The sequence below is a fragment of the Cloeon dipterum genome, chromosome X, assembly GCF_949628265.1.
Source record: "Cloeon dipterum chromosome X, ieCloDipt1.1, whole genome shotgun sequence".
Lineage (NCBI taxonomy): Eukaryota > Metazoa > Arthropoda > Insecta > Ephemeroptera > Baetidae > Cloeon > Cloeon dipterum.
In genome coordinates this window covers 25,901,509-25,920,791 of record NC_088790.1, presented here as the reverse complement: position 1 = coordinate 25,920,791, position 19,283 = coordinate 25,901,509, and the positions used below count along the sequence as shown (strand labels likewise).

At 38.4% G+C, this 19,283-nt stretch overlaps 1 protein-coding gene across 2 annotated transcripts in view; it reads right to left on the bottom strand.

Moving 5' to 3' along the window:
- Window positions 1-1,164: 1,164 nt before the first annotated feature.
- The window catches only part of LOC135947435 (frizzled-2-like), a 33,735-nt gene continuing 15,616 nt past the window's right edge, over window positions 1,165-19,283 (bottom strand). For both annotated transcript variants that reach the window (XM_065496303.1, XM_065496304.1), the window contains exons 2-6: window positions 10,670-10,866; window positions 8,956-9,501; window positions 6,503-6,862; window positions 4,262-4,815; window positions 1,165-2,523 (exon numbers count right to left, since the gene is read on the bottom strand). In XM_065496303.1, coding sequence (XP_065352375.1) covers window positions 2,403-2,523; window positions 4,262-4,815; window positions 6,503-6,862; window positions 8,956-9,501; window positions 10,670-10,834 — 1,746 coding nt within the window. In that variant the 5' untranslated portion in view covers window positions 10,835-10,866 and the 3' untranslated portion in view covers window positions 1,165-2,402. The remainder of the gene's footprint in view (window positions 2,524-4,261; window positions 4,816-6,502; window positions 6,863-8,955; window positions 9,502-10,669; window positions 10,867-19,283) is intronic.

The following is a 19,283-nucleotide window of genomic DNA, read 5'->3' as shown; positions in this document are numbered from 1 at the left end:
GTGACTGATTTTTTATTTTATGTATCTGGTTGAAGCGAATCCATGTTAAAAAAATAAATCTATATCAGGACAAATTTTAAATTAAATCTGGTGTTTGGAATTACTCAATTTTATTATGAACTAAGCTTACAATGCTACAAGTACGTTCTGTTATGACGCGGAAATATTTTACCTCAAACGTGAAATTTAACGATTATTATTACAAATTTTCAATCTACCATCATTTTCGAGCTACGAAATTATTATTTCGTCCCATGTTTAAAAATGAGGCAGGATCTAAACTAGGTGGATTTTTTGTGTGGTCCGGGTGTTGCCCTAGTGGACGTAGGTTCAAACCTAGAATTTTGGTCAGAATTAAAAAATTGCGTACTTTACAGGGGGTCAAAGTTGGCCAATTTTTAAAACGTAGTTTTTCAGGTAATTGTTACTAAATAAGTTGGAGTAAAAATAATTTGATAATTAAAGGGTCTAAAATGATCATCATTAAACGCCCAACAACTTTGCCACGTTGACAAACTTCGTAGGTCAAACGTCACTAAAATTCGACCTAAGATTTTAACAAATTTCTGCTTATCAAAGGGAATAATTATTTTACTTTTGAGGTTGCCAAAATGTGTCTTACTGTATAAAAAAGGATTATTAAAAACTGTGTTATGGCTTTCCGCATTTTTGAGAAATTCTCGAATTAAATTTGAAAAACCTGTTTTTTGCCACAAATTTAGATTATAAATTCAATTGCACTAGTTTCACGCATTTTTCGGTTAGATTTTGTAACTATAAGTGATCTCTTTTGAATAGTTATGAGTTTTTGAGGGGGTTCAAATCAACCCTCATTTTCAGGGGGTGAATTTTGCTGAATCTGGTGTTATTCCATATGTTTTCCGACCCAAAATAATATTTGAAGGCGATTTTACGCTTAAATTGCTTACTTCAGCTCTTCTTCGGGCTGCATTATTTATTTGGCCTGATTTTCCAATTCTTTGAGCCAGTTGAAAAAATTACAATGTGGTAAAATATGCGATCATTTTGTGAAGTAAAAATTTACCCATCAATCGCCTCGTGTCTACATTTAAAAAAACCATCACAAAAATGAACACAATTGAGGGTAAAATTACATATTTATGCTCTCCCTGGTTAGCAGGATATAATTCAAAGGAAACGAAATTTTATGAAGTCATCCATTTTTATTTGTAATTACGTCTAAGCGCGCTAAACTCAAATGCGTTGATGTACATTCTGCGCCATTCAATAAATTGAAGAAGTAATTTACCTAATATCGTATACTGACTGGTGACAACGACTACGATATGGATACACGAGCAGCCTTACAATTAGCAATCATGATGATGATGTATGTGTGTATTCTGTGTGCTGTGCTCCCTATACGCACACACACGTGTTCAATTTAATTCAATTAACCGCGTGGTTCGCTCATTTGTCTATTAAGTACACAGATCCTACAAGTACAGCCTCGTTAAACGAACTGCGTCTCCACAATGACGCAATTGCGTTATTAATAATTTCAACCGTTCAAGCTTCATATTGATTGGTTATATGTGTGTTTGATCGATAGAGAAAGAGACAGAGAGAAACAGTAGAAGAGTATATAGGAAGAAGAATTATCGCTCTACATATTTGCCACGTGTTGCTTTTCTTTTTACAGTTATTGTTTCGATTTTTTTCTATAAAATTTATTCCACCTTTGGAAAAATACTCATGCGGCATTATCAAAAAATTTCTTAACTACTTCAATATTTGTTGTAAATGCGCTATAAAGGTTGCTATTATTGTTGGGTCGTGGTGGTTACACTATTTGATAGAGTAATATATAATATGTATTTCTGTGCTTCTCCATAGTGCGTTGTTTTAAACAGAGAGAAACGAAGAAAACGAAATAAAACACCGATAAACTCAGCTTGCTTACTGAACGTTTAAATTTCAGTAATTTCCGGATGAACGAAGATTTTGATTAATATAACACTATGTGTTTTATTCCTTAGCTAATTACGACTAGCTCCCTGTTTTAATAAGACTCACGAAAGGTCCGGCGATAACGTACATAAAACAACGTGTCTCAACAAGTAACCATGTATATTGAGAGTCGGCGAAAATTCAACTAAGCAATGTCCACTTTTGAAGTCTCAGTGTTTTTTCCCCGTACGTATATATATGTATATTGCTCCTTTTCGCACCGGCGAATTCATTTTTTATAAACCACACACGCTCGCTGCTATAAATGCACGTTCTTAGCGTCCTTCTTTTCAACTCGGCGCTTAGATAGGTCCGTAATTGCTGAGCCCCTCCACTTTGTTGCCCAGGGTGGAAGTCGTAGACTTGGTGGTCTGCACCATGATCGAGTCCACCACAACCTCCTCAGACGCAAAACGGGGGGTTCCATTATGTCATACGTGGCTCAGCGGCGCAGACTGCTTCAACGTCGAGGCGGTCACGGCCGGAGAGTAGCCGACGGCCATCGGCTTGGCCACGATCGACCGCTTCGCCGTGTTTGTCTCTATCAAGTACCTGAAATGCAGACAAAAATTGTTAAACATTTTTTTAACCTCTGCTCAGCACACCCCGTCGGGTCACAATCAGGGTTGGAGCTTCCCAAAATTGCAGTGCAGTGTTTTTTTGCGGTTTTTATAGCAATTAATTTAAAGAACTCAAAATATACCAGATTTACCATTAAATGGTTTCGGAAAATTTGGGGATCACAAATTTTAGTATTTTAAAATTATATTTTCGTCAATAAAAAATTATCCAAGACTAATTTTGCGAATTTTGCCTTTAAAATTGGCAATAGAGCTAAAAAGGCAAAATTTGTTTTAAAAAATCTGGGAGAAACTAGCCGCAAAAAAACTGTATCTGCCAAAAACAATTTATTCCCAAGCCCAGCCCTAGTACCAATAACACCGCTGAGCGGATAAAATGGGGCCTGAGAGGCCGCAGAGGAGCTTGGGCCTAATGTGACTATCTTTGCTGCCTCCCCGCACCAAGTTCTTTAATTGAAACGCCAGAAATTTGTCCCTAAAGCCGCTATAAAGGTACGGAAACCAGCCAGTGGCGCCTCCTACCAGCCAGTGGAGCTATTTGTGCATTTTGAGTCACTTTTTGACATCTCTGACAATGGCTGCCATTATTAGATAAATGAAATGCTCAAAAATCACTTGAGAATGCCTTGAAAATACGAGCCTTTTCTCATTAAACAAACTTAATTGATTTCGAATTAAGAACTAAAATTAAAATAATCAACTTAAAAAAAGATAAAATTATAAATTAGTTTTAAACTGTTAAAAATTTTGTTTGGGTAAAATTCACAAAAGATGAAGGAATTTTTCCAGTCGGGTTAGCAAAATCAAACCCGCCAAGAGATGGCGCCACCGTATTCTTTCGTAATTAAATTAATTTTAAGGCACTGCGATTTCAAGCTCAATCTTGCTCAGGGTTCGCCAATTTTGCAATGCGCAAAAATGCACCACTGGTTTTTTGCGCAAAAAACCGGCTGGAAAAACCCACCAGTTTTGGGTTTTTCCGTATTTTTCCGAATTTAACCCAAAAATAGTCAATTTTCGCTCCAATTGAGTCTAAAATTTCAGAAAATTACGTTGAGAGTTACAATTTTCTGTCTCTTGAAGAAACCCGTGGCTCTAATACTGATTCTGGTAATTTTGAAAAATCCTATTTTTGGTTAACCGGATCATGAGCATTTTTTCCATAAGAATGTACGTGTTTCGGACAAATGCGCAAAACTGCAGAAAACTCGCAAAAAGGTTTTTTGCAATGCAGTGGGTTTTTCCGAAAAAATGCGGGTTTTTGCGAACCCTGATCTTGCTACTGTGCATTCTTCACTTAATATGCTTTCTTTTAACGTTCTGAAAACCAGAATCGGTTAAGCCAATCGCCGTAGAATCGTGAAAAACCATTTTTTAATAAAAAAATCTCTTCCACCTTTCTACGGAGAATGGCTAGACTGATTTTTTGTTTTCAGCGCGTCTAAATAAATAATTCTATAGGCAGAATAGACAGCAGCAGGATTGAGTCTAAAATCGCAGGGCTTACCCAACTAGTGAACTGTTTAAAATAATCAATAAGTCAATTTTCGGGCATTCCATTAATTATTTTCCGAGTTTAAACGTTTTCAGGGGCACAAAAAAGTACAGAGTAAATTTTTTGAAGGTGTTATTTACCTCCAAACCAAAAATTCGTGGGTCAACAGGTTTTTAAAAAGTCTCCAAAGTTAAAGAGTGTTTTTTACACTGACCTGCGGCCTGTGATGCGGAACCAGAATCGGCGCCAAGAGTCGAGCGTCTTTCCGGACCAGATCCAGACGCCGGAGGTGATGCCGACGGCCAGCGCCATGAAGTACTTGAGCATCAGGATGGAGTAGAGCGGCAGCGGGCGCGTCTGGCTGTGGCACGGGCAGGTCCAGGGCGCGAGCCAGTCGCGGTGCGACTCGTAGAAGTGGCAGCCGATCACGATGGTGGCCGGCACGGTGTAGAGCACGCTGAAGATGCCGATGCGGATCATCAGCTTCTCCAGCTTGTCGGCCTTGCTGCGGCCCTGCTGCTTGATGACGTTGCGGATGCGGAACAGCGACACGAAGCCGGCCAGCAGGAACGAGGTGCCCAGGAAGAGGTAGGCCACCAGCGGCGCCATCACGAAGATGCGCAAATTGTCCGCGTTCTGGTTGCCCACGTAGCAGATGCCGGCCACCGGGTCGCCGTCCACGGCGCTCATCACCAGCACGGCCACCGACTTGACCGTCGGCACCAACCACGCGGCCAGGTGGAAGTACTGCGAGTAGCCGGCGATCGCCTGTCAGAAAAATTTCAGCTCAGTTAGTCACTTTTTCTGAGTGATCTCTGTTTAGGGTTGACAGGGACAAAATCCTAGAAAATGCTTGTTGCTAATGCATGAACTCATCCCTTAGGATTAATTTCAAGCCAAAATTGACCTAAATAGTGCTGTAAATTTTTAAGAAAAGTGGGTGCAAAGCTAGCATGTTTTTCGAATGGTCAGGACTGTCTCCTTTCTTGAAATCCTATTTTATTTCACAACAAAGAGTTTCCCTAAAAGGTTTCATGCGCTGTTGGACAGATCTCGACGAGAGTAATTGAAATCTGCCAAGGAAATGTGGTCAAGCGCTGCAAATTTCGGAGAAAATTGGAAAAATTAGAATTTTTTCTGTTGCAAAAGGTTTTATTTTGTAGAACAAATTGTTTATCGATCAACTGCTAATATCATCAAAAAATTCAAAATATTTTCAACTGTTGCCCTGCATCATCCAACTTTAAAAAAGTAAAAGTTTCACATTGATGTCTTATTAACTGAGATTTTTTTTTACTGTTTGCACACAATTTTATTCGTTTTTTTTTAATTTTATTTTTAACTAGGGCAACCAATCACTTTTTCAACTTCCTGTTTATAATTTAGAGAAATATAGTGAAAATATCTAACGCGTCGCAAATTGTGTCCTGTCATTTCCCAATCTCCCGCGGAAATTTATAAATGACAAAAAAAAACGGTGAGCACGTAGCCCAAAATACAACATGGAAAAGGAGAAGTAGTTTGATTAATTGTTTATTTTGTACTATAAATAACAATTTTTGTCAAATATTTACAAATTTATCGAATTCTTTGTATATGCTGGTGACTAAAACAAAATTCTAGTAAAGCGATATATAATTTTTAAAACTTGCTGTCACATTCGCCTATCAAAGGAAGGGAAACTGTGCCGCCGAACAGTCATTCAGTGCGGGTGGCATAATCATTCCATACTAATATTTTGTTCTTTCACGACGCGAGAGGCGAGTGAGAGTCTAACACGTTTTTCCTGAACTCCTGTTAGCGGCGGTGACTTGGAATTGTGGTTTTCTTTAATGAAATTAATTTGATTGGAAACAGTGCTTGCTATGATTAATATTAATTTGTAAAAAAAATATCCTGAGATTCAATTTGACAGGGCCCGCCAATTTTGCAATGCGCAAAATTGCGCCTCTGGTTTTTGCACAAAAAGCAGCTGGAAAATCCACTTGTTTTGGGGTTTTCCACATTTTTTCGAATTTAACCCCGAAACGGTTGCATTTCGCGCCAAAAAAGTCTGAAATTTGTGAAATTTACGATGAAGTGTTACAATTTTGAAACCATTGACTATTTTACTGATTTTGTACAATTCTCTGTTTTGGGTCATCCATCATCAGTAAAAATGCCCATGTTTCGGGAAAAAAGCGCAATATTGTAGAAAAACCCGCAACAAAAAACAATTTTTTGCAATGCCCTTGGTTTTCCAGAAAAATGCGGCTTTTTGAAACCGAGTATTTGAGAAGTTAGAGTTCCAGACCAGCAGTGCTATTTCAGTTAAAATTAAATTCACGCGGACAGTCTTAGTTTAAAAATTTTGACTGTGAATTTTTAAATTCGAGTGGTTCCCAAATTTATGTAAATTATTTTTCAACCTAATAACCCGCCATGCAGAAACATCAGAAGAAAATGGGACTCGTACCTCATTGCCCCATTTGAGTCCAGCGGCGAGGAACCAGGTGAGGGTGAGGATGACCCACCAAATGGAGGAGGCCATGCCGAAGAAGTAGACGAGCAGGAAGACGAGGGTGCACGGCACGGGGCCAGTCGAGTGGTAGCGGATGATGCGCTCGTGGCAGGCGACCTCCTCGTGTCCGAGGCCCACGCGCACCAGGTAGCCGATGCTCACCATGAAGTAGCACGCGCTCAGGAACACGATCGGCCGCTCAGGGTACTTGAAACGCTGCGTGTCGATCAGGAAGGTGGTCACCGTCATCAGGGTGGACACGCAGCACAGGGCGGACCACACGGTTATCCAGACAGACGCGAACTCTCGCTCCTCCTGCACAGCAAGACACAAAAATGGCAATTGAATTTATATGAATATTCCTCATGATTGTTGAAATATCCGCAGAAAAATCGATTTAAAGTGGAATGATACTGGGCAACAATTGAAAATTATTTAAATTGTTGGATGCCTTAAACAATTGACCGATAAACAATTTGTTCAACAATTTGTAATAATAAAAAATGACCTTCCTACAATAAAAATTCAAATTTTGCCAATTTTCTCCAAAATTTACAGTGCTCGAACATATTTTCTTGGCATATTCCGATTCCTCTCGTCGAGATTTATCCAACGGCGTTTTGGGGAAACTCTTGGTTTTGAAATTAAATCGGATTTCAAGAAAGGAGACAGCCATTACCATTTGAAAAGCACGCTAACTTTCCAGCCAATTTTCTCAAAAAATTACAGCGCTCCTTAGATCAATTTGGGCTTTAACTGAATCCTAAGGGATGAGTTTATGCATTGGCAACAAGCATTTTCCAGGCTTTTCCAGTATCATTCCTCTTTAAACGAGGATAAGGTTAGGAATAGGAAATGGTTTTAAGAGTAATTTTCTTTGTTTTCTAAATATAAATTCCATGGGAGGGATTTTTCTTTCAAAATGCTTAGGAAGTGTTCGAAGAAATAAAGAAAGACACAAATTTGTGTTGTATTTTTGGCAGACCATGAGCGAGGTCTAAACAAAATTTCTGGCCAATGGAACGCCCAGAATCATATGTTTTGCCATTATTTATTTACTATTTTAATTATTTCACGAGTGACACGAATTTTTATCAATGTTGTCAGCACCAAATTTCGGGTTCTAACAGTCAGAATTGCAAAAACTGCACACCGTTCAACTCGTCTCGACCTCCCCTAGATAGCCAAAGGGGCTTGAGGGTGATCAACCCTCTTCCCTCTTCCACCTAATGCATTGCAATTACAATAAAAATCGCGTCGCTATGTACTTACAGAAATTTACCCACTAATCACAACTCTCTTAAATTAATAAAATATATACCCCAAACTACCATCTTTTACTTTTTAAAAAGAGTGGAAAGGGTAAATAAATTAAATCAAAATAGCAGATACAGAAATTTCATCGCATTTTTAATATAATTAATTTTTTACGGAGACAAAAAGGCATGTTAGGGTTGTTAAGCGATCAGATCACCCCAAAAACCCATTGGAAATCTAGGGGAGGTTAAGACGAGTCGAATGGTGTTTAGTTTTTATAATTCTGATGGCTTAAACCCGAGATTTGGCGATGACAAAATTGGCAAAAATTTAAAGTTTATTTTTTGCAATTTTTGGTAATATTACGCAGGCTTAATCTCGAGTTCTAATCGTCAGAAATGTAAAAACTGCACACAGTTCGGCTTGTTTTGACGTGTTTTAGACAGCCAATGGGTTTTGGGGGTGATCAACCCTCATCCCCCTTCCATCACGTGCAATGAAATAACGATTAAAATCGCGTCGATTGCACCTTCAGCGCGCTTATTCACTGCTCAAAACACTCTTAAATTAATAAAATATTCCAAAAACTACCCCTTTTACCCTTTATAGACGGTGAAAAGGTTAAAAATTGCAGAACTAGAAATTTCATCGCATTTTTACTGAATCTTTGTTTCCCTACAGAGGTAGAAAAATGCCAATTTAGGGTTGGTAGACGATTATTACTACCCCCAAAACCCATAGGCTATCTAGGGGAGGTTGAGATGAGTCAAATGGTGTGCAGTTTTAGTAATTCTGGTTGCTCAAACCCGAAATTTGGCAATCACAATTTAAAAAAAAAATTAAAAGCTCTCAATTTTTTTTATTAAAATGCAAAATAATTTTTTATAGCAAGTTGTAAACAATTTCAACATAAAATTGTCTACGACCGACTAAATTGCTCCGAAAAATGGTGAGAGGGCCACAAAACTATGTAAATTTTATTATTTAACTTTTTAATTCAACTGCTTCCCTGTCAGAAAAATTAATTTAATTCATTTTGGTCCCTTTTTTAAACAATTAGATTTTATGCACCATTTTCCGGACGATAATTTAATGATTAATTGCAGAAATAGAATAAATTCCCAACAGTATTTAAAAATGCAATTTCGTACCTCTGAGTAAAAGACGCCGAAGCAGGGCAGGGCGCAGTTGTCCACGGTGGACACGGCGACGCTGCGGTTGTAGAGGAGGCTGTCCCTGCCGATGGGCACCATGGGGCTGCGACACTTGCACTGGCAGGACTTTGAGTCGCTCCACGAATCCTTTTCGTGGAGCGGCGGGCAGCCCTTGCCGTTCTTGTTCTTGCACTTGGTCTGCGTGTTCGGTCTGCGCGACGGCTTGGGCGGCACCGCCGGCGCCATGGTGGCCTTCGACTCGGACAGCCCCTCGGGCCTCTCCATGCAGAGGACGTCCTTCTCGCCGTGCCGCGGGAATTTGTCGCAGTTCATGTGGTCGGGCCACTTGAAGTTGTAGCTGCCCATCAGCGAGGCGCAGCCGTCGTACGCCCTCTCGCACACGCTGCGGCACGCCGGCAGCGGCAGGTAGTGGTCCTCGATGCAGATCGGCACGTAGATGCTGCACAGGAAGAAAAGCAAATCCCCGCTGCAGCCGATCTCCACCAGAGGCCAGAACTGGTGCACTTCCATACCGGCATCGTCCTGTCAACATCCGAACAAAGGCGTTTGATTCAATGAAAATTATATTTTTCTTTAAGAGGAATGATACTGGAAAAGCCTGGAAAATGCTTGTTGCCAATGCATAAACTCATCACTTAGGATTCAGTTAAAGCCTAAATTGACCTAAGGAGCGCTGTAATTTTTTGAGAAAATTGTCTGGAAAGTTACCGTGCTTTTCAAATGGTAAGGGCTGTCTCCTTACTTGAAATCCGATTTAATTTCACAACCAAGAGTTTCCCCAAAACACCGTTGGACAAATCTCGACGAGAGGAATCGGAATATGCCAAGAAAATATGTTCAAGCACTCTAAATTTTGGAGAAAATTGGCAAAATTTGAATTTTTATTGTAGGAAGGTCCTTTTTTTATTGTTGCAAATTGTTGAACAAATTGTTTATCGGTCAATTCTTTAAGGCATTCAACAATTTTAAATGATTTTCAATTGTTGGCCAGTATCATTCCACTTTAATTTTCTTTCTAGCAACAAACAAGCAGAAAATTTAAAGTGCATTTATTAAGAGTGACAATTGAAAATTGTTGGAAGCAATAAATAATTTAATCTACAATTTGCAATAATCAAAGAAGGATCTTTTGCTACGGTAAAAATTCAAATTTTTAAATTTTCTCCAAAATTTCCATCGTATGGCCACATTTTCTTGGCATTATTTCGATTCCTCACCTCGTCGAGTTCTGTCTTACAAAAAATATTAAAAAATAGCTTACGTGGCCGTTACTACAAGCGCCAATAAAATTAAAAAGTGACACATTTTTTACTACAGAAATAAAATCTTAAAAGATGATTTCGAGTTTAACCTGCGTAAGTAGACAATTTCAAATTTCTAATGATGATAAAATTTTATATGTAGAGTTTTCGAACTATTTAATTTTAACTGTTAATTTTCAGTCCGTAATTTTAATTTTCCTTAACAAAAATTCACTAAAATCTCAAAAATAAGTTTTTTTTCATGATTAAAATCAATATTAAAAATATCAAACAAAATCTTTAAAAGTAAGTGTCAATTTCAATTCGACTTTGTCTTCTTGTCAACTAATTTACCTGCTTTCTCCCTATTAATTTTAATTTATGAATTATTTATTTGATTGATTGTGAGCATGAACATCTTGGAGACAAAAGTGTTAGTTTTGGCTTACCTGAGTTTCGTGGTTGAGGCTGTTGGGCATAGACGTGTAGTTGTATCGCACTCCTTTGCACATCGGAATTGTGATTTCCTTGCATCGCGGACCATTTTCCGTGAATGAAAGGACGGCGTCGCCGCTCACCAGTGCAAACAGCACCAACAGCAACTCCGACCACATCGCTCACTGCTGCTGCTGCTTTTGCGGCTGACCTGAAACACGCAGGAGAAAAAAATTGTCATTTTCGGCCCACAGAAATGTCTACAGCGTTTCCTCAAATTTTTTACATAGTTATTTTAATGTCAATAAGAATTGACATTTTGAAAAGAGCGTCTTTGACGAAGTTTCTGAGCACACCAATCGATTCTCGAGGGTCGAATTAGGTAAAGTAGATGTTTTTTCCGACCAAAAAGTCCAGCGCAACGTGCGAACTTTTTTCCCGCCAAAACAATATGAATGCGAGAAGTGCGCATGCGTGAGAGCTGGCTGGATCTGACAAAGAAGTCATTCGTACTGGTGGTCTCTCTGCAAGTACTCAAACCAGCTCTGACGCATGCGCAGTTCTCGCATTCATATTGTATTTGGCGGGAAAAAAAGTTTGCACGCTGCACTGCACTTTTTGGTCGGAAAAAACATCCACTTTACCTAATTCGACCCTCAAGAATCGATTGGTGGGCTCAGAAACTTCATCAAAGACGGTCTTTAAGCTGTTTCCTGGATTTTTTACACAATTGTTTTGCTGCCAATGTCAAATGAATGGACGGTTTGGTTAACGGTTCGAAATGTTCATATTAGAGAAGAAAATCTGACAGCGTTTTACATCAAAATAATTTAGAAAAGAAAAACTGCTGCTTATCCAAAGTAAGAAGTGAATTTTTGGTCATTATATACAAGCCATGAGTGGTTTATTCGCTAATAACAGCAATCGTTTTTACGGCCCTCTATAAAGTCTGGTCTCGTTCTGGAGCGTCTGGCTGGCTGGTTGGTTGGCTTGTGCGTCTCTCTCACTCAGGGTGAGTGGATGGATTCGTGTGAGTGTGTGTGTGTGTGTCGCGGGGGCTGCTTTTTGTTTAATGCGCCCAGTGTTAAAAGCTTTAGCGCTTTGTAAACACAATTCATCTAAACAAATATCGCACGCGGCCTAATGCTAACCAGGTGCCACCGGAATCGAATTCCTGCCGCTGCCGCAGCAGCCGCAGCACGCAACGAAGATTATTATTGATGAGCCCCGCTTGTGCGCCCACGCAATCTCTCGAATTTGTCATTGCAGCGCCGGCCGCCGGGCCAGAAATAAAACGGGCACGATAAGTAGCCGAGTGAGCGGGATTAGGCGCATTGTTAATTTATTTCAACTGCATCTGTCGCTGTGGTTGTTGTTCCAAGGTGGTTTGTTTTCTTAGCTTCTATTTCCGGCCACGGCCAATTAGATATAACGCCCATTGCCGATGGACACGCTGCGCTCTCAGCTCAAAAGAAAATATTAACCCCTTCTTGGTTTTGAGGTGAAAGAAAAATTCAATGGCCGCAATCACTGCGAAAATGTTCACAGAAAGAAAAAGCTGATTCATTTAACTTGGTGGAAATCGCAAGTATCGAAAAGTTTGTCCAAATTAATGCCCTATCAGTTTTTCAATTCACAAAATCAATTGATGCATGAAAATCATATGCGCCCATTTAATTACAATTTATTCAGGAAGATTGTTTCCTTGGAATTTTAAAAATATTGAATGCAATACAGGAATCGCGGGATTTCTAAGCAATTGTAGGAAACGTGAAAACCTAATTAAAATGGGATTTCCTAGTATGTATATGAGAGTTTTTTGTGTGTCATCAAGGGACAATCACTATTTAGGAAGAAAACTTAACAGGAGAAACTAAAAATCACACCCTCTAATAAAGGAAATGATGTCAGAGGCTTAAAGGATTTAAAAATTTTATCATTCCAATCTAGGATATTTATATTCAGTTGTATTTTCATCAAAATAAATTATTTTGACGAAATTTTAGCCAATATTTGTCTTGATATTAGAATAATAACTCAAAAGAATTCAGAATGTGTGCAATCAGACCCTGAATTGGCCCTTAGAGCACCTTACGGGTACTCAGGGAGATGGTGGACGTTTCCTGAGCAACCTGGTAGCTTCCAAAGGGTTGAATTGAACATGTTTTGAAGGTTCTTTATTTGGCCTTTCCAACGGTGTGCAGATCTCACAATTGGAACCAATACAGGAGTCGTTAAAGTGTGTTTTAAATTGGAATTTAATTAAATCGTTCGCTCGAGGGCTATACCCTGACGCCAGGATGCGATTTCTTACTTGTTCTGATGGTCTTTCCTGAACCCCCAACATGTTCCGAGGGTAAAAATCAACTGATCACGTAATTTTAAATTTCAAACTGAAAAATGCAATATTTTTTAAACCTTTAAACCTCCGTATTTCGAAAACAGTAGATCTATTTTTTTAATTACGAAATAAACTGTAGATTTTAGAACAGTTATTTCAAAGCACAACCCTTTATCATAATTTTAGTTTTCATAATTGTTGACGGCTGCTTCCTGAACCCACATTTTTATTTAAAATTTATGTTTAAAGAGGATTGACACCGCAAAATTCTGGAAAATCCTTGTTACCAATGCATGAATTAGGATTCAGTTGACTGTAAATTTTTTAGAAGAGTGGCTGCAAAGCTGCATGCTTGAAATCTGATTTTTTTTTCAAATCAAAGAGTTTCCCTAAACGGTTCCATACACTGTTGGACAGATCTCGTCGAGAGGAATCGAAATCTGCCAAGAAAATGTAGTCAAGCACTGCAAATTTTGAATTTTTACAGTTTCAAGGTCCTCTTTAGATTACATCCAAAAATTCAAATAATTTCCAACTGTCACCGTATATCAATCCACTTTAAATTTAATTCACAATGCATTGAAAAAAATTTCTAGCACAAATTACAAATAGAATCAGTTTGAAAATCACTTCCCAGAGTCAGCCGTCACCCCATTTCACGGGGCTCGCGCTATCAAATCGAGAAAGACCAATATTTGGAAACGCTACCAATTTTTTATCTCTGCGGCTGTAAATGAGGGATTAGCTGTCAGATTACGCCCGACTTGCATTCAAATACGAGCGAGCGAATCAAGCAAAGAGTCGCTCTCTGCTCTTTATCTATCTACCTCTCGCACTCGTCCAGATCGTACGAGAAACACGAATTAAAAACTGCACTCGAGAGCGACAAATCTTAATTTGAATCTGATCACGTCGTGTTTCAGGCCGTGTAATTATCTACTCATCCCACTCAAAGCTGTCAGTCCGTCAAAAAGAAAAGAGATTATCCTCCTTGACTCTTGTTACACTTTTGGCGAGCGCGTAATGAGGTTTCGAAATTGTGGCTGATACGGCAGCCTTTTTCTCACCATCGTTTTATCGCGTATATATAAAAAGTCTCAAGTGGCTTCTCATTACTACGCAAGAACTTTGCTTTGACTTGATAAAAACTAAGTGCGAACATATGCCTGTCACGTGGAAATGACATTTCATTTTTAATTAAAATCCTGGGACAGCCTCAACATTTTTAATTAAAAATTTAAATGCTGAAAATGATCAGTTTTATTTCCTAATCGTTTCCAAACTCAAACAGTTGCAGTGATATGACATTCTACTACGTTATGTTTTATCTTTAGGAGAGGGATTTAACCGATTATTATAGCGAGATAAATTTGATAAACTGACGAATCAAAAGCACTGTTATTAGGGAAAACGATTATTTACAACAGACCATATAAATATGTGTAGTTGCTGAAAGAAACAAATTTAATACATATAAAAAGAGATAAATTTGTCGAACGTCACGAGAGGAGAGCAACAAACAAATTAAATAGACATAAACTCGAGCTGCCAGCGCAACGGGTCGCGTGGCTGCTCTCTCTGGAGAGAAAAATAAAGTGTGTGTGTGTGTACTTTTGGCTGGACACTATGGCAGAGCGCTAATATATGATTACACACATGCACGAGGAGGGGCCGCAAGCAAGCAAGGGCTGCTTTTCGTTAGCCTAAGGCTGCAGCGAGTGGATAAATCTTTCAAGCTTTCCACATACCGTTCTCGTCAAGGTACGCGCCTCCGTCAGTGTTTTTTCGGCGGCGCGGCTCGAAATAAGCGCGAACGCTTCTCCAGCACCGACGAAAAATCAATCTGAGTGAGAGATTATTGAGCCAGCCAGCGCGAAAAGTGCGCGTTTTAATCAGCAGAGGTGACAAGCAGCGGCGGATAATCGAGATAAGCTAGTCAGCCAGCGCGATAAAATAAAAAGCATCTCTCTGCCCTGCCTCCACACAATTTTTTTTTCTTCGCTATTTGGCATTCATTCCGCTCGTTTGACAAATTACTCTCGAAGACGCGGTGCTCGTGGTGCTCGTGGCCATCGATCCGTCGGGTCATCGCGTCTAGCTCGATAGCCGAGCCATTAATGAGCACATTAAGATGCATCCCGACATGGAACAGCGGATGCTTCAACGGCTGCTGTGCTGCGGCCGCGCACATTGCAAAAGTGCCTGTCCGGCGGGGGAGTGAAACATCGAAACACCCTCCTTGTTAATGCCCGTGGACTGAATTTTTATGGTTCTTAATTGATTGGAAGACAATGCACAATAGCTATAAATTTAAGCCTCTATTTGATCGCTGTCTAATGGCAATAAATATGTCAGAATATCGTTGTCACAATAAGGAGAATCAATTAATATTTCCTTTAGGCCATTCAAATAAATATCCAGGGTTGCAAAACCCCCCTTTTTTCAATTTTAGCCATGGAGGCAATGTTTGCACCTCAGTTTTCAATGATTTTCTCATTATTTTCTTATGATCTGGACTTAAAAATTTGTGAGAAATTTTTTTGGAGAAATTGAGGCAGCAAATGGCAATTTAAAAGAAAAAATCTGCACAGTAGAGGAAATTTTGACCACTCCGACCGCAAATTTTAGATTTTCACATGGGAAATAAGGAATAAAAATAATTTCTTGCATTTCTTGCGGAAGAATTAGTAAAAATTTAGTGGCAAAAACCGTTAAAAACCAATACAACCTGTAAAAATCATTTAAATATTTCGGAAAAAGATCAATAACAGTGCTCCGATTGATTACAATCTATTTAACACATTTTTAAATTTTCCTTCCAGACCGCAGAAGAAAATTTCCTATTTTAAATTCCCTAGTTAGTTTAAAATAACATTTATTACATGTAAAGACCGTAAAATATTTAGTCTGTCTTTTGCCATGAAGCATATTTCTTTCTTTCCCCCCAGAGCGGCCGCATCGCAATACATACATTTCACTCTCATATTCGAACTTTTTGATAGAATTTAAAGTTGTAAGATTGTTGTCCAAAAATTCCCAAAGCAAATTAATGAATTTACGATTTGTAATAAATTATTGCAACTCTCTGGCGCACCATTTTAATTTGAAGACCATTTTTACAACGGCTGAGTGAAATATTTTCTGAGAAATAATAATAAACACGTGTTTCAACCCCGCAGGTTTACCTGGAAATTTTGTTGTAATCACTTATTCGATTCGATCTTTGAAAGAGCATGGATTCACTCGTTGTTGATGCACTCGATTCTGAGTGCACGAATCGACGAAATCCTGTCCTAACCTCGCTATGCACCTGCTCTCTTTGTTCGATAAAACTCCCTCTCCCAAACATTCACCAGGGTTAAAGAAATGACAACACTTGTACGGATTAGGACCGACGGTAGATCAGGAATGGGGCAAAAGGATTACCTGATACTAATCTCTATACAAACGAAGGGGTTGATTCAATTTCGTAAACACGCGTTTGTTGCAACGCTTCGTTGCTCAACAATTATTTTTTATTTAATCAAATTTCAGATTGTTCCCAATTTCTTATTAAAATTAAAGCACCTGAGAAATGTTATTTCAGGTTTAGTTGATATATATTCAAGAGAATGTGGATTAAAGTGGAATGATACTGGGCAACAATTGAAAATTATTTAAATTGTTGGATGCCATAAACAATTGATCGATAAACAATTTGTTCAACAATTTGCAACAAAAAAAAGACCTTCCTACAGTAAAAATTCAAATTTTAAAGAAGGATTTTTCTTGTGGTGAAGTAAAAACAACCATAAACGATAGCTAAATGTTTTACAAAAATACTGGTTTCCCCCGGTTTCCAAATTATATATTTTTATTTTGGATTTTGGAATGTATAACTGCATACGAAATACAAAAAATATTTTCGGGCCAAACAGTTTTAAAATGCAAGCAGTTCAGATTGAAATTCTATTTAATCCATTCATATTTTTAACTAGATTAATTTTCTCCTTGTATACTGAAAAATCTAACGTTGGTACATTTCAACGCCTGAATTATTTTCCAAAAATAGGAGATGATTTTTATATAAAATTATTCCCCTAAAAAATCTGGAATTGTGTGGTTAATTCTTAAAATTAAGCAAAACCCCAGTCTCGCCAACTGCATTCGGCTCAATTTGGAGCGGATCCAAAACAATCGTGGGAACTGTCTGCGGACTGCGGAGGCAGATCGATAGGTGAAGGAGCAAGACTAGCAGCTATGTAGTTTTTTTTCGCGCACTGCCCTTTGGCCGGAGCGACTGCGCGACTTTGCGGCTCGGCGGCCGCACGGCGCTTGTTATTGTTGGTATAAATCTCTTGTCATCGCGAATCATACCGTAAATTATGGGCGTCATGTGACCAGCAGGCCCGAACCAACACACACTGGCTGACATTTCAATTTATTGCTTCCCCGGCCGCCGCTGCCGCCGCCGCTGCCGCCGACCGGCTGCACCGCGCGCGTTTCGCGCGGCGCCGAATTACAATTAATGATTTCTCAGCCATTCCCACGCGCCGAAACAATGCAAAAGCTGCTTTTTCCGCGACCAAATAATCTTGTTTTCGCACAGTCGGATTAGCGATTCGCATTGCAAAAAAGGAGAACGCACGTCTAGAGAAAATATCATGAGTTGCAAAAAGATTTGGATTGACTCCGAAAAATGTATTTTCGGTGCAAGCCATTGTTTGACTTGTATGAGTTACCATTTTTTAAAAATTTATTTCATGGCGATGCTAACATATAACAGGATTGTTAATTAAAACACTTTTTAAGCGATTTTCTGCAAAATCTGTTGCTGAGAATTTGAAATCTTTTAATCATCTATACGATTTAGTGAAACGTGTAAAAACGCTGAAAATACTGTGTTAAATTTGGAATCGGCTGAGAATAATTTATTGTGTTAAGATAAATCTATTTATAACGATCTTCATGAAATATAAACGAAGGATTTAGCAAAATTGTACCATTCAATATTTATTTTTTCTTTTCATAAAATTATCAATAGTGATGACACACGAGATATTTATACATTTTATAAATTTATTATTCGCAAACTGACACAATATTCGAACAAATTTAAAAACATTAAAAAAGTGACAAAATTATTAAAATAAATTAAATATATCAGGGATTTTTGGAAATTATCAAAACTATATTTCATTTGCTACCTTTTTTTAATTTTAATATTTCGCAAACTGTTTTTTTTAAAGACATAATTTTATCATAGCGTCATTTCTAACAATTGCAATATATTCCAAAATAATAACCACACATTTAAAGCAATTTTACTCAAAAAGATTTACACATGTCTGTTTACCATGTTAATTAAAAACATCATCTGGGAAAAACAAATTTAAATTTATTTGCTCATTGGCAATTAAAAGCACCACTTCCAGGTGTCAAATTAAATCAAGCGTTTATTATTTGATCGCAATCTGCTCTCTCTAGGCGGACATTGTTCTTTTTCACGTACGGGTCGCGCGCTGCCTGCGCACATTTGTGATTTACAGTGAATAAATCAGACGTAACTTTTTATATACCCTTTGTCTTCTTCATTGTGCTACGTTTGGACGAGAGTCGAGTCTGCCAGTTGATTTTACAATTGTAAAATAAAGCGAGTGGCATGAAAAATTCATGCGCTGCTCGTTTGAGAAGCGGATAGTGAGCAAGCTGCCAATATAATGACCACTTTGTAAAAATCACGCCACAAGTGCCCGTCTCATTTTTCGGCCACATTTCGAGAGGAAAATCCGTTTCACTCACTATAATACATATATTGACTTCATTTGTCCGCGAAGAGAAAGCTTCATTTATTTGACACCACCACGCAAGATGGAAATTTGTATCAAGTATGGATAGATTATGTGACATTATTTTTTTTACATATTTAGGTATAAATTTTATAGCCTGAGGAATCAAATAGAATCGACTGAGGATTTCAGATGGTAAACAATTTTGTAAAATTCCCAAATGCCATTTAAAACCAGAACAAATAATATCGTTGCCGCAACCATCTAAAATTCCCTGCAGCCCTTTGGGATTAGTTGAGAATGTTAACTTATCAAAGCGTATTTGTTTTTTTTTACTGTAAAAATTTGCATGGAACGAGCACAGTCTCAAGTTAAAAGTCAACTAAGCTGATGCTGATTGAGCAGAAGCACTCAGGTGCTTCATCCACGAGATAAAACCGAGCTGATTTTAAATAACATTGGAATAGTTTATGGAGAGCCTCGTTTTAAGTGTTGATAATGAGTGCCAAAATTGATAAG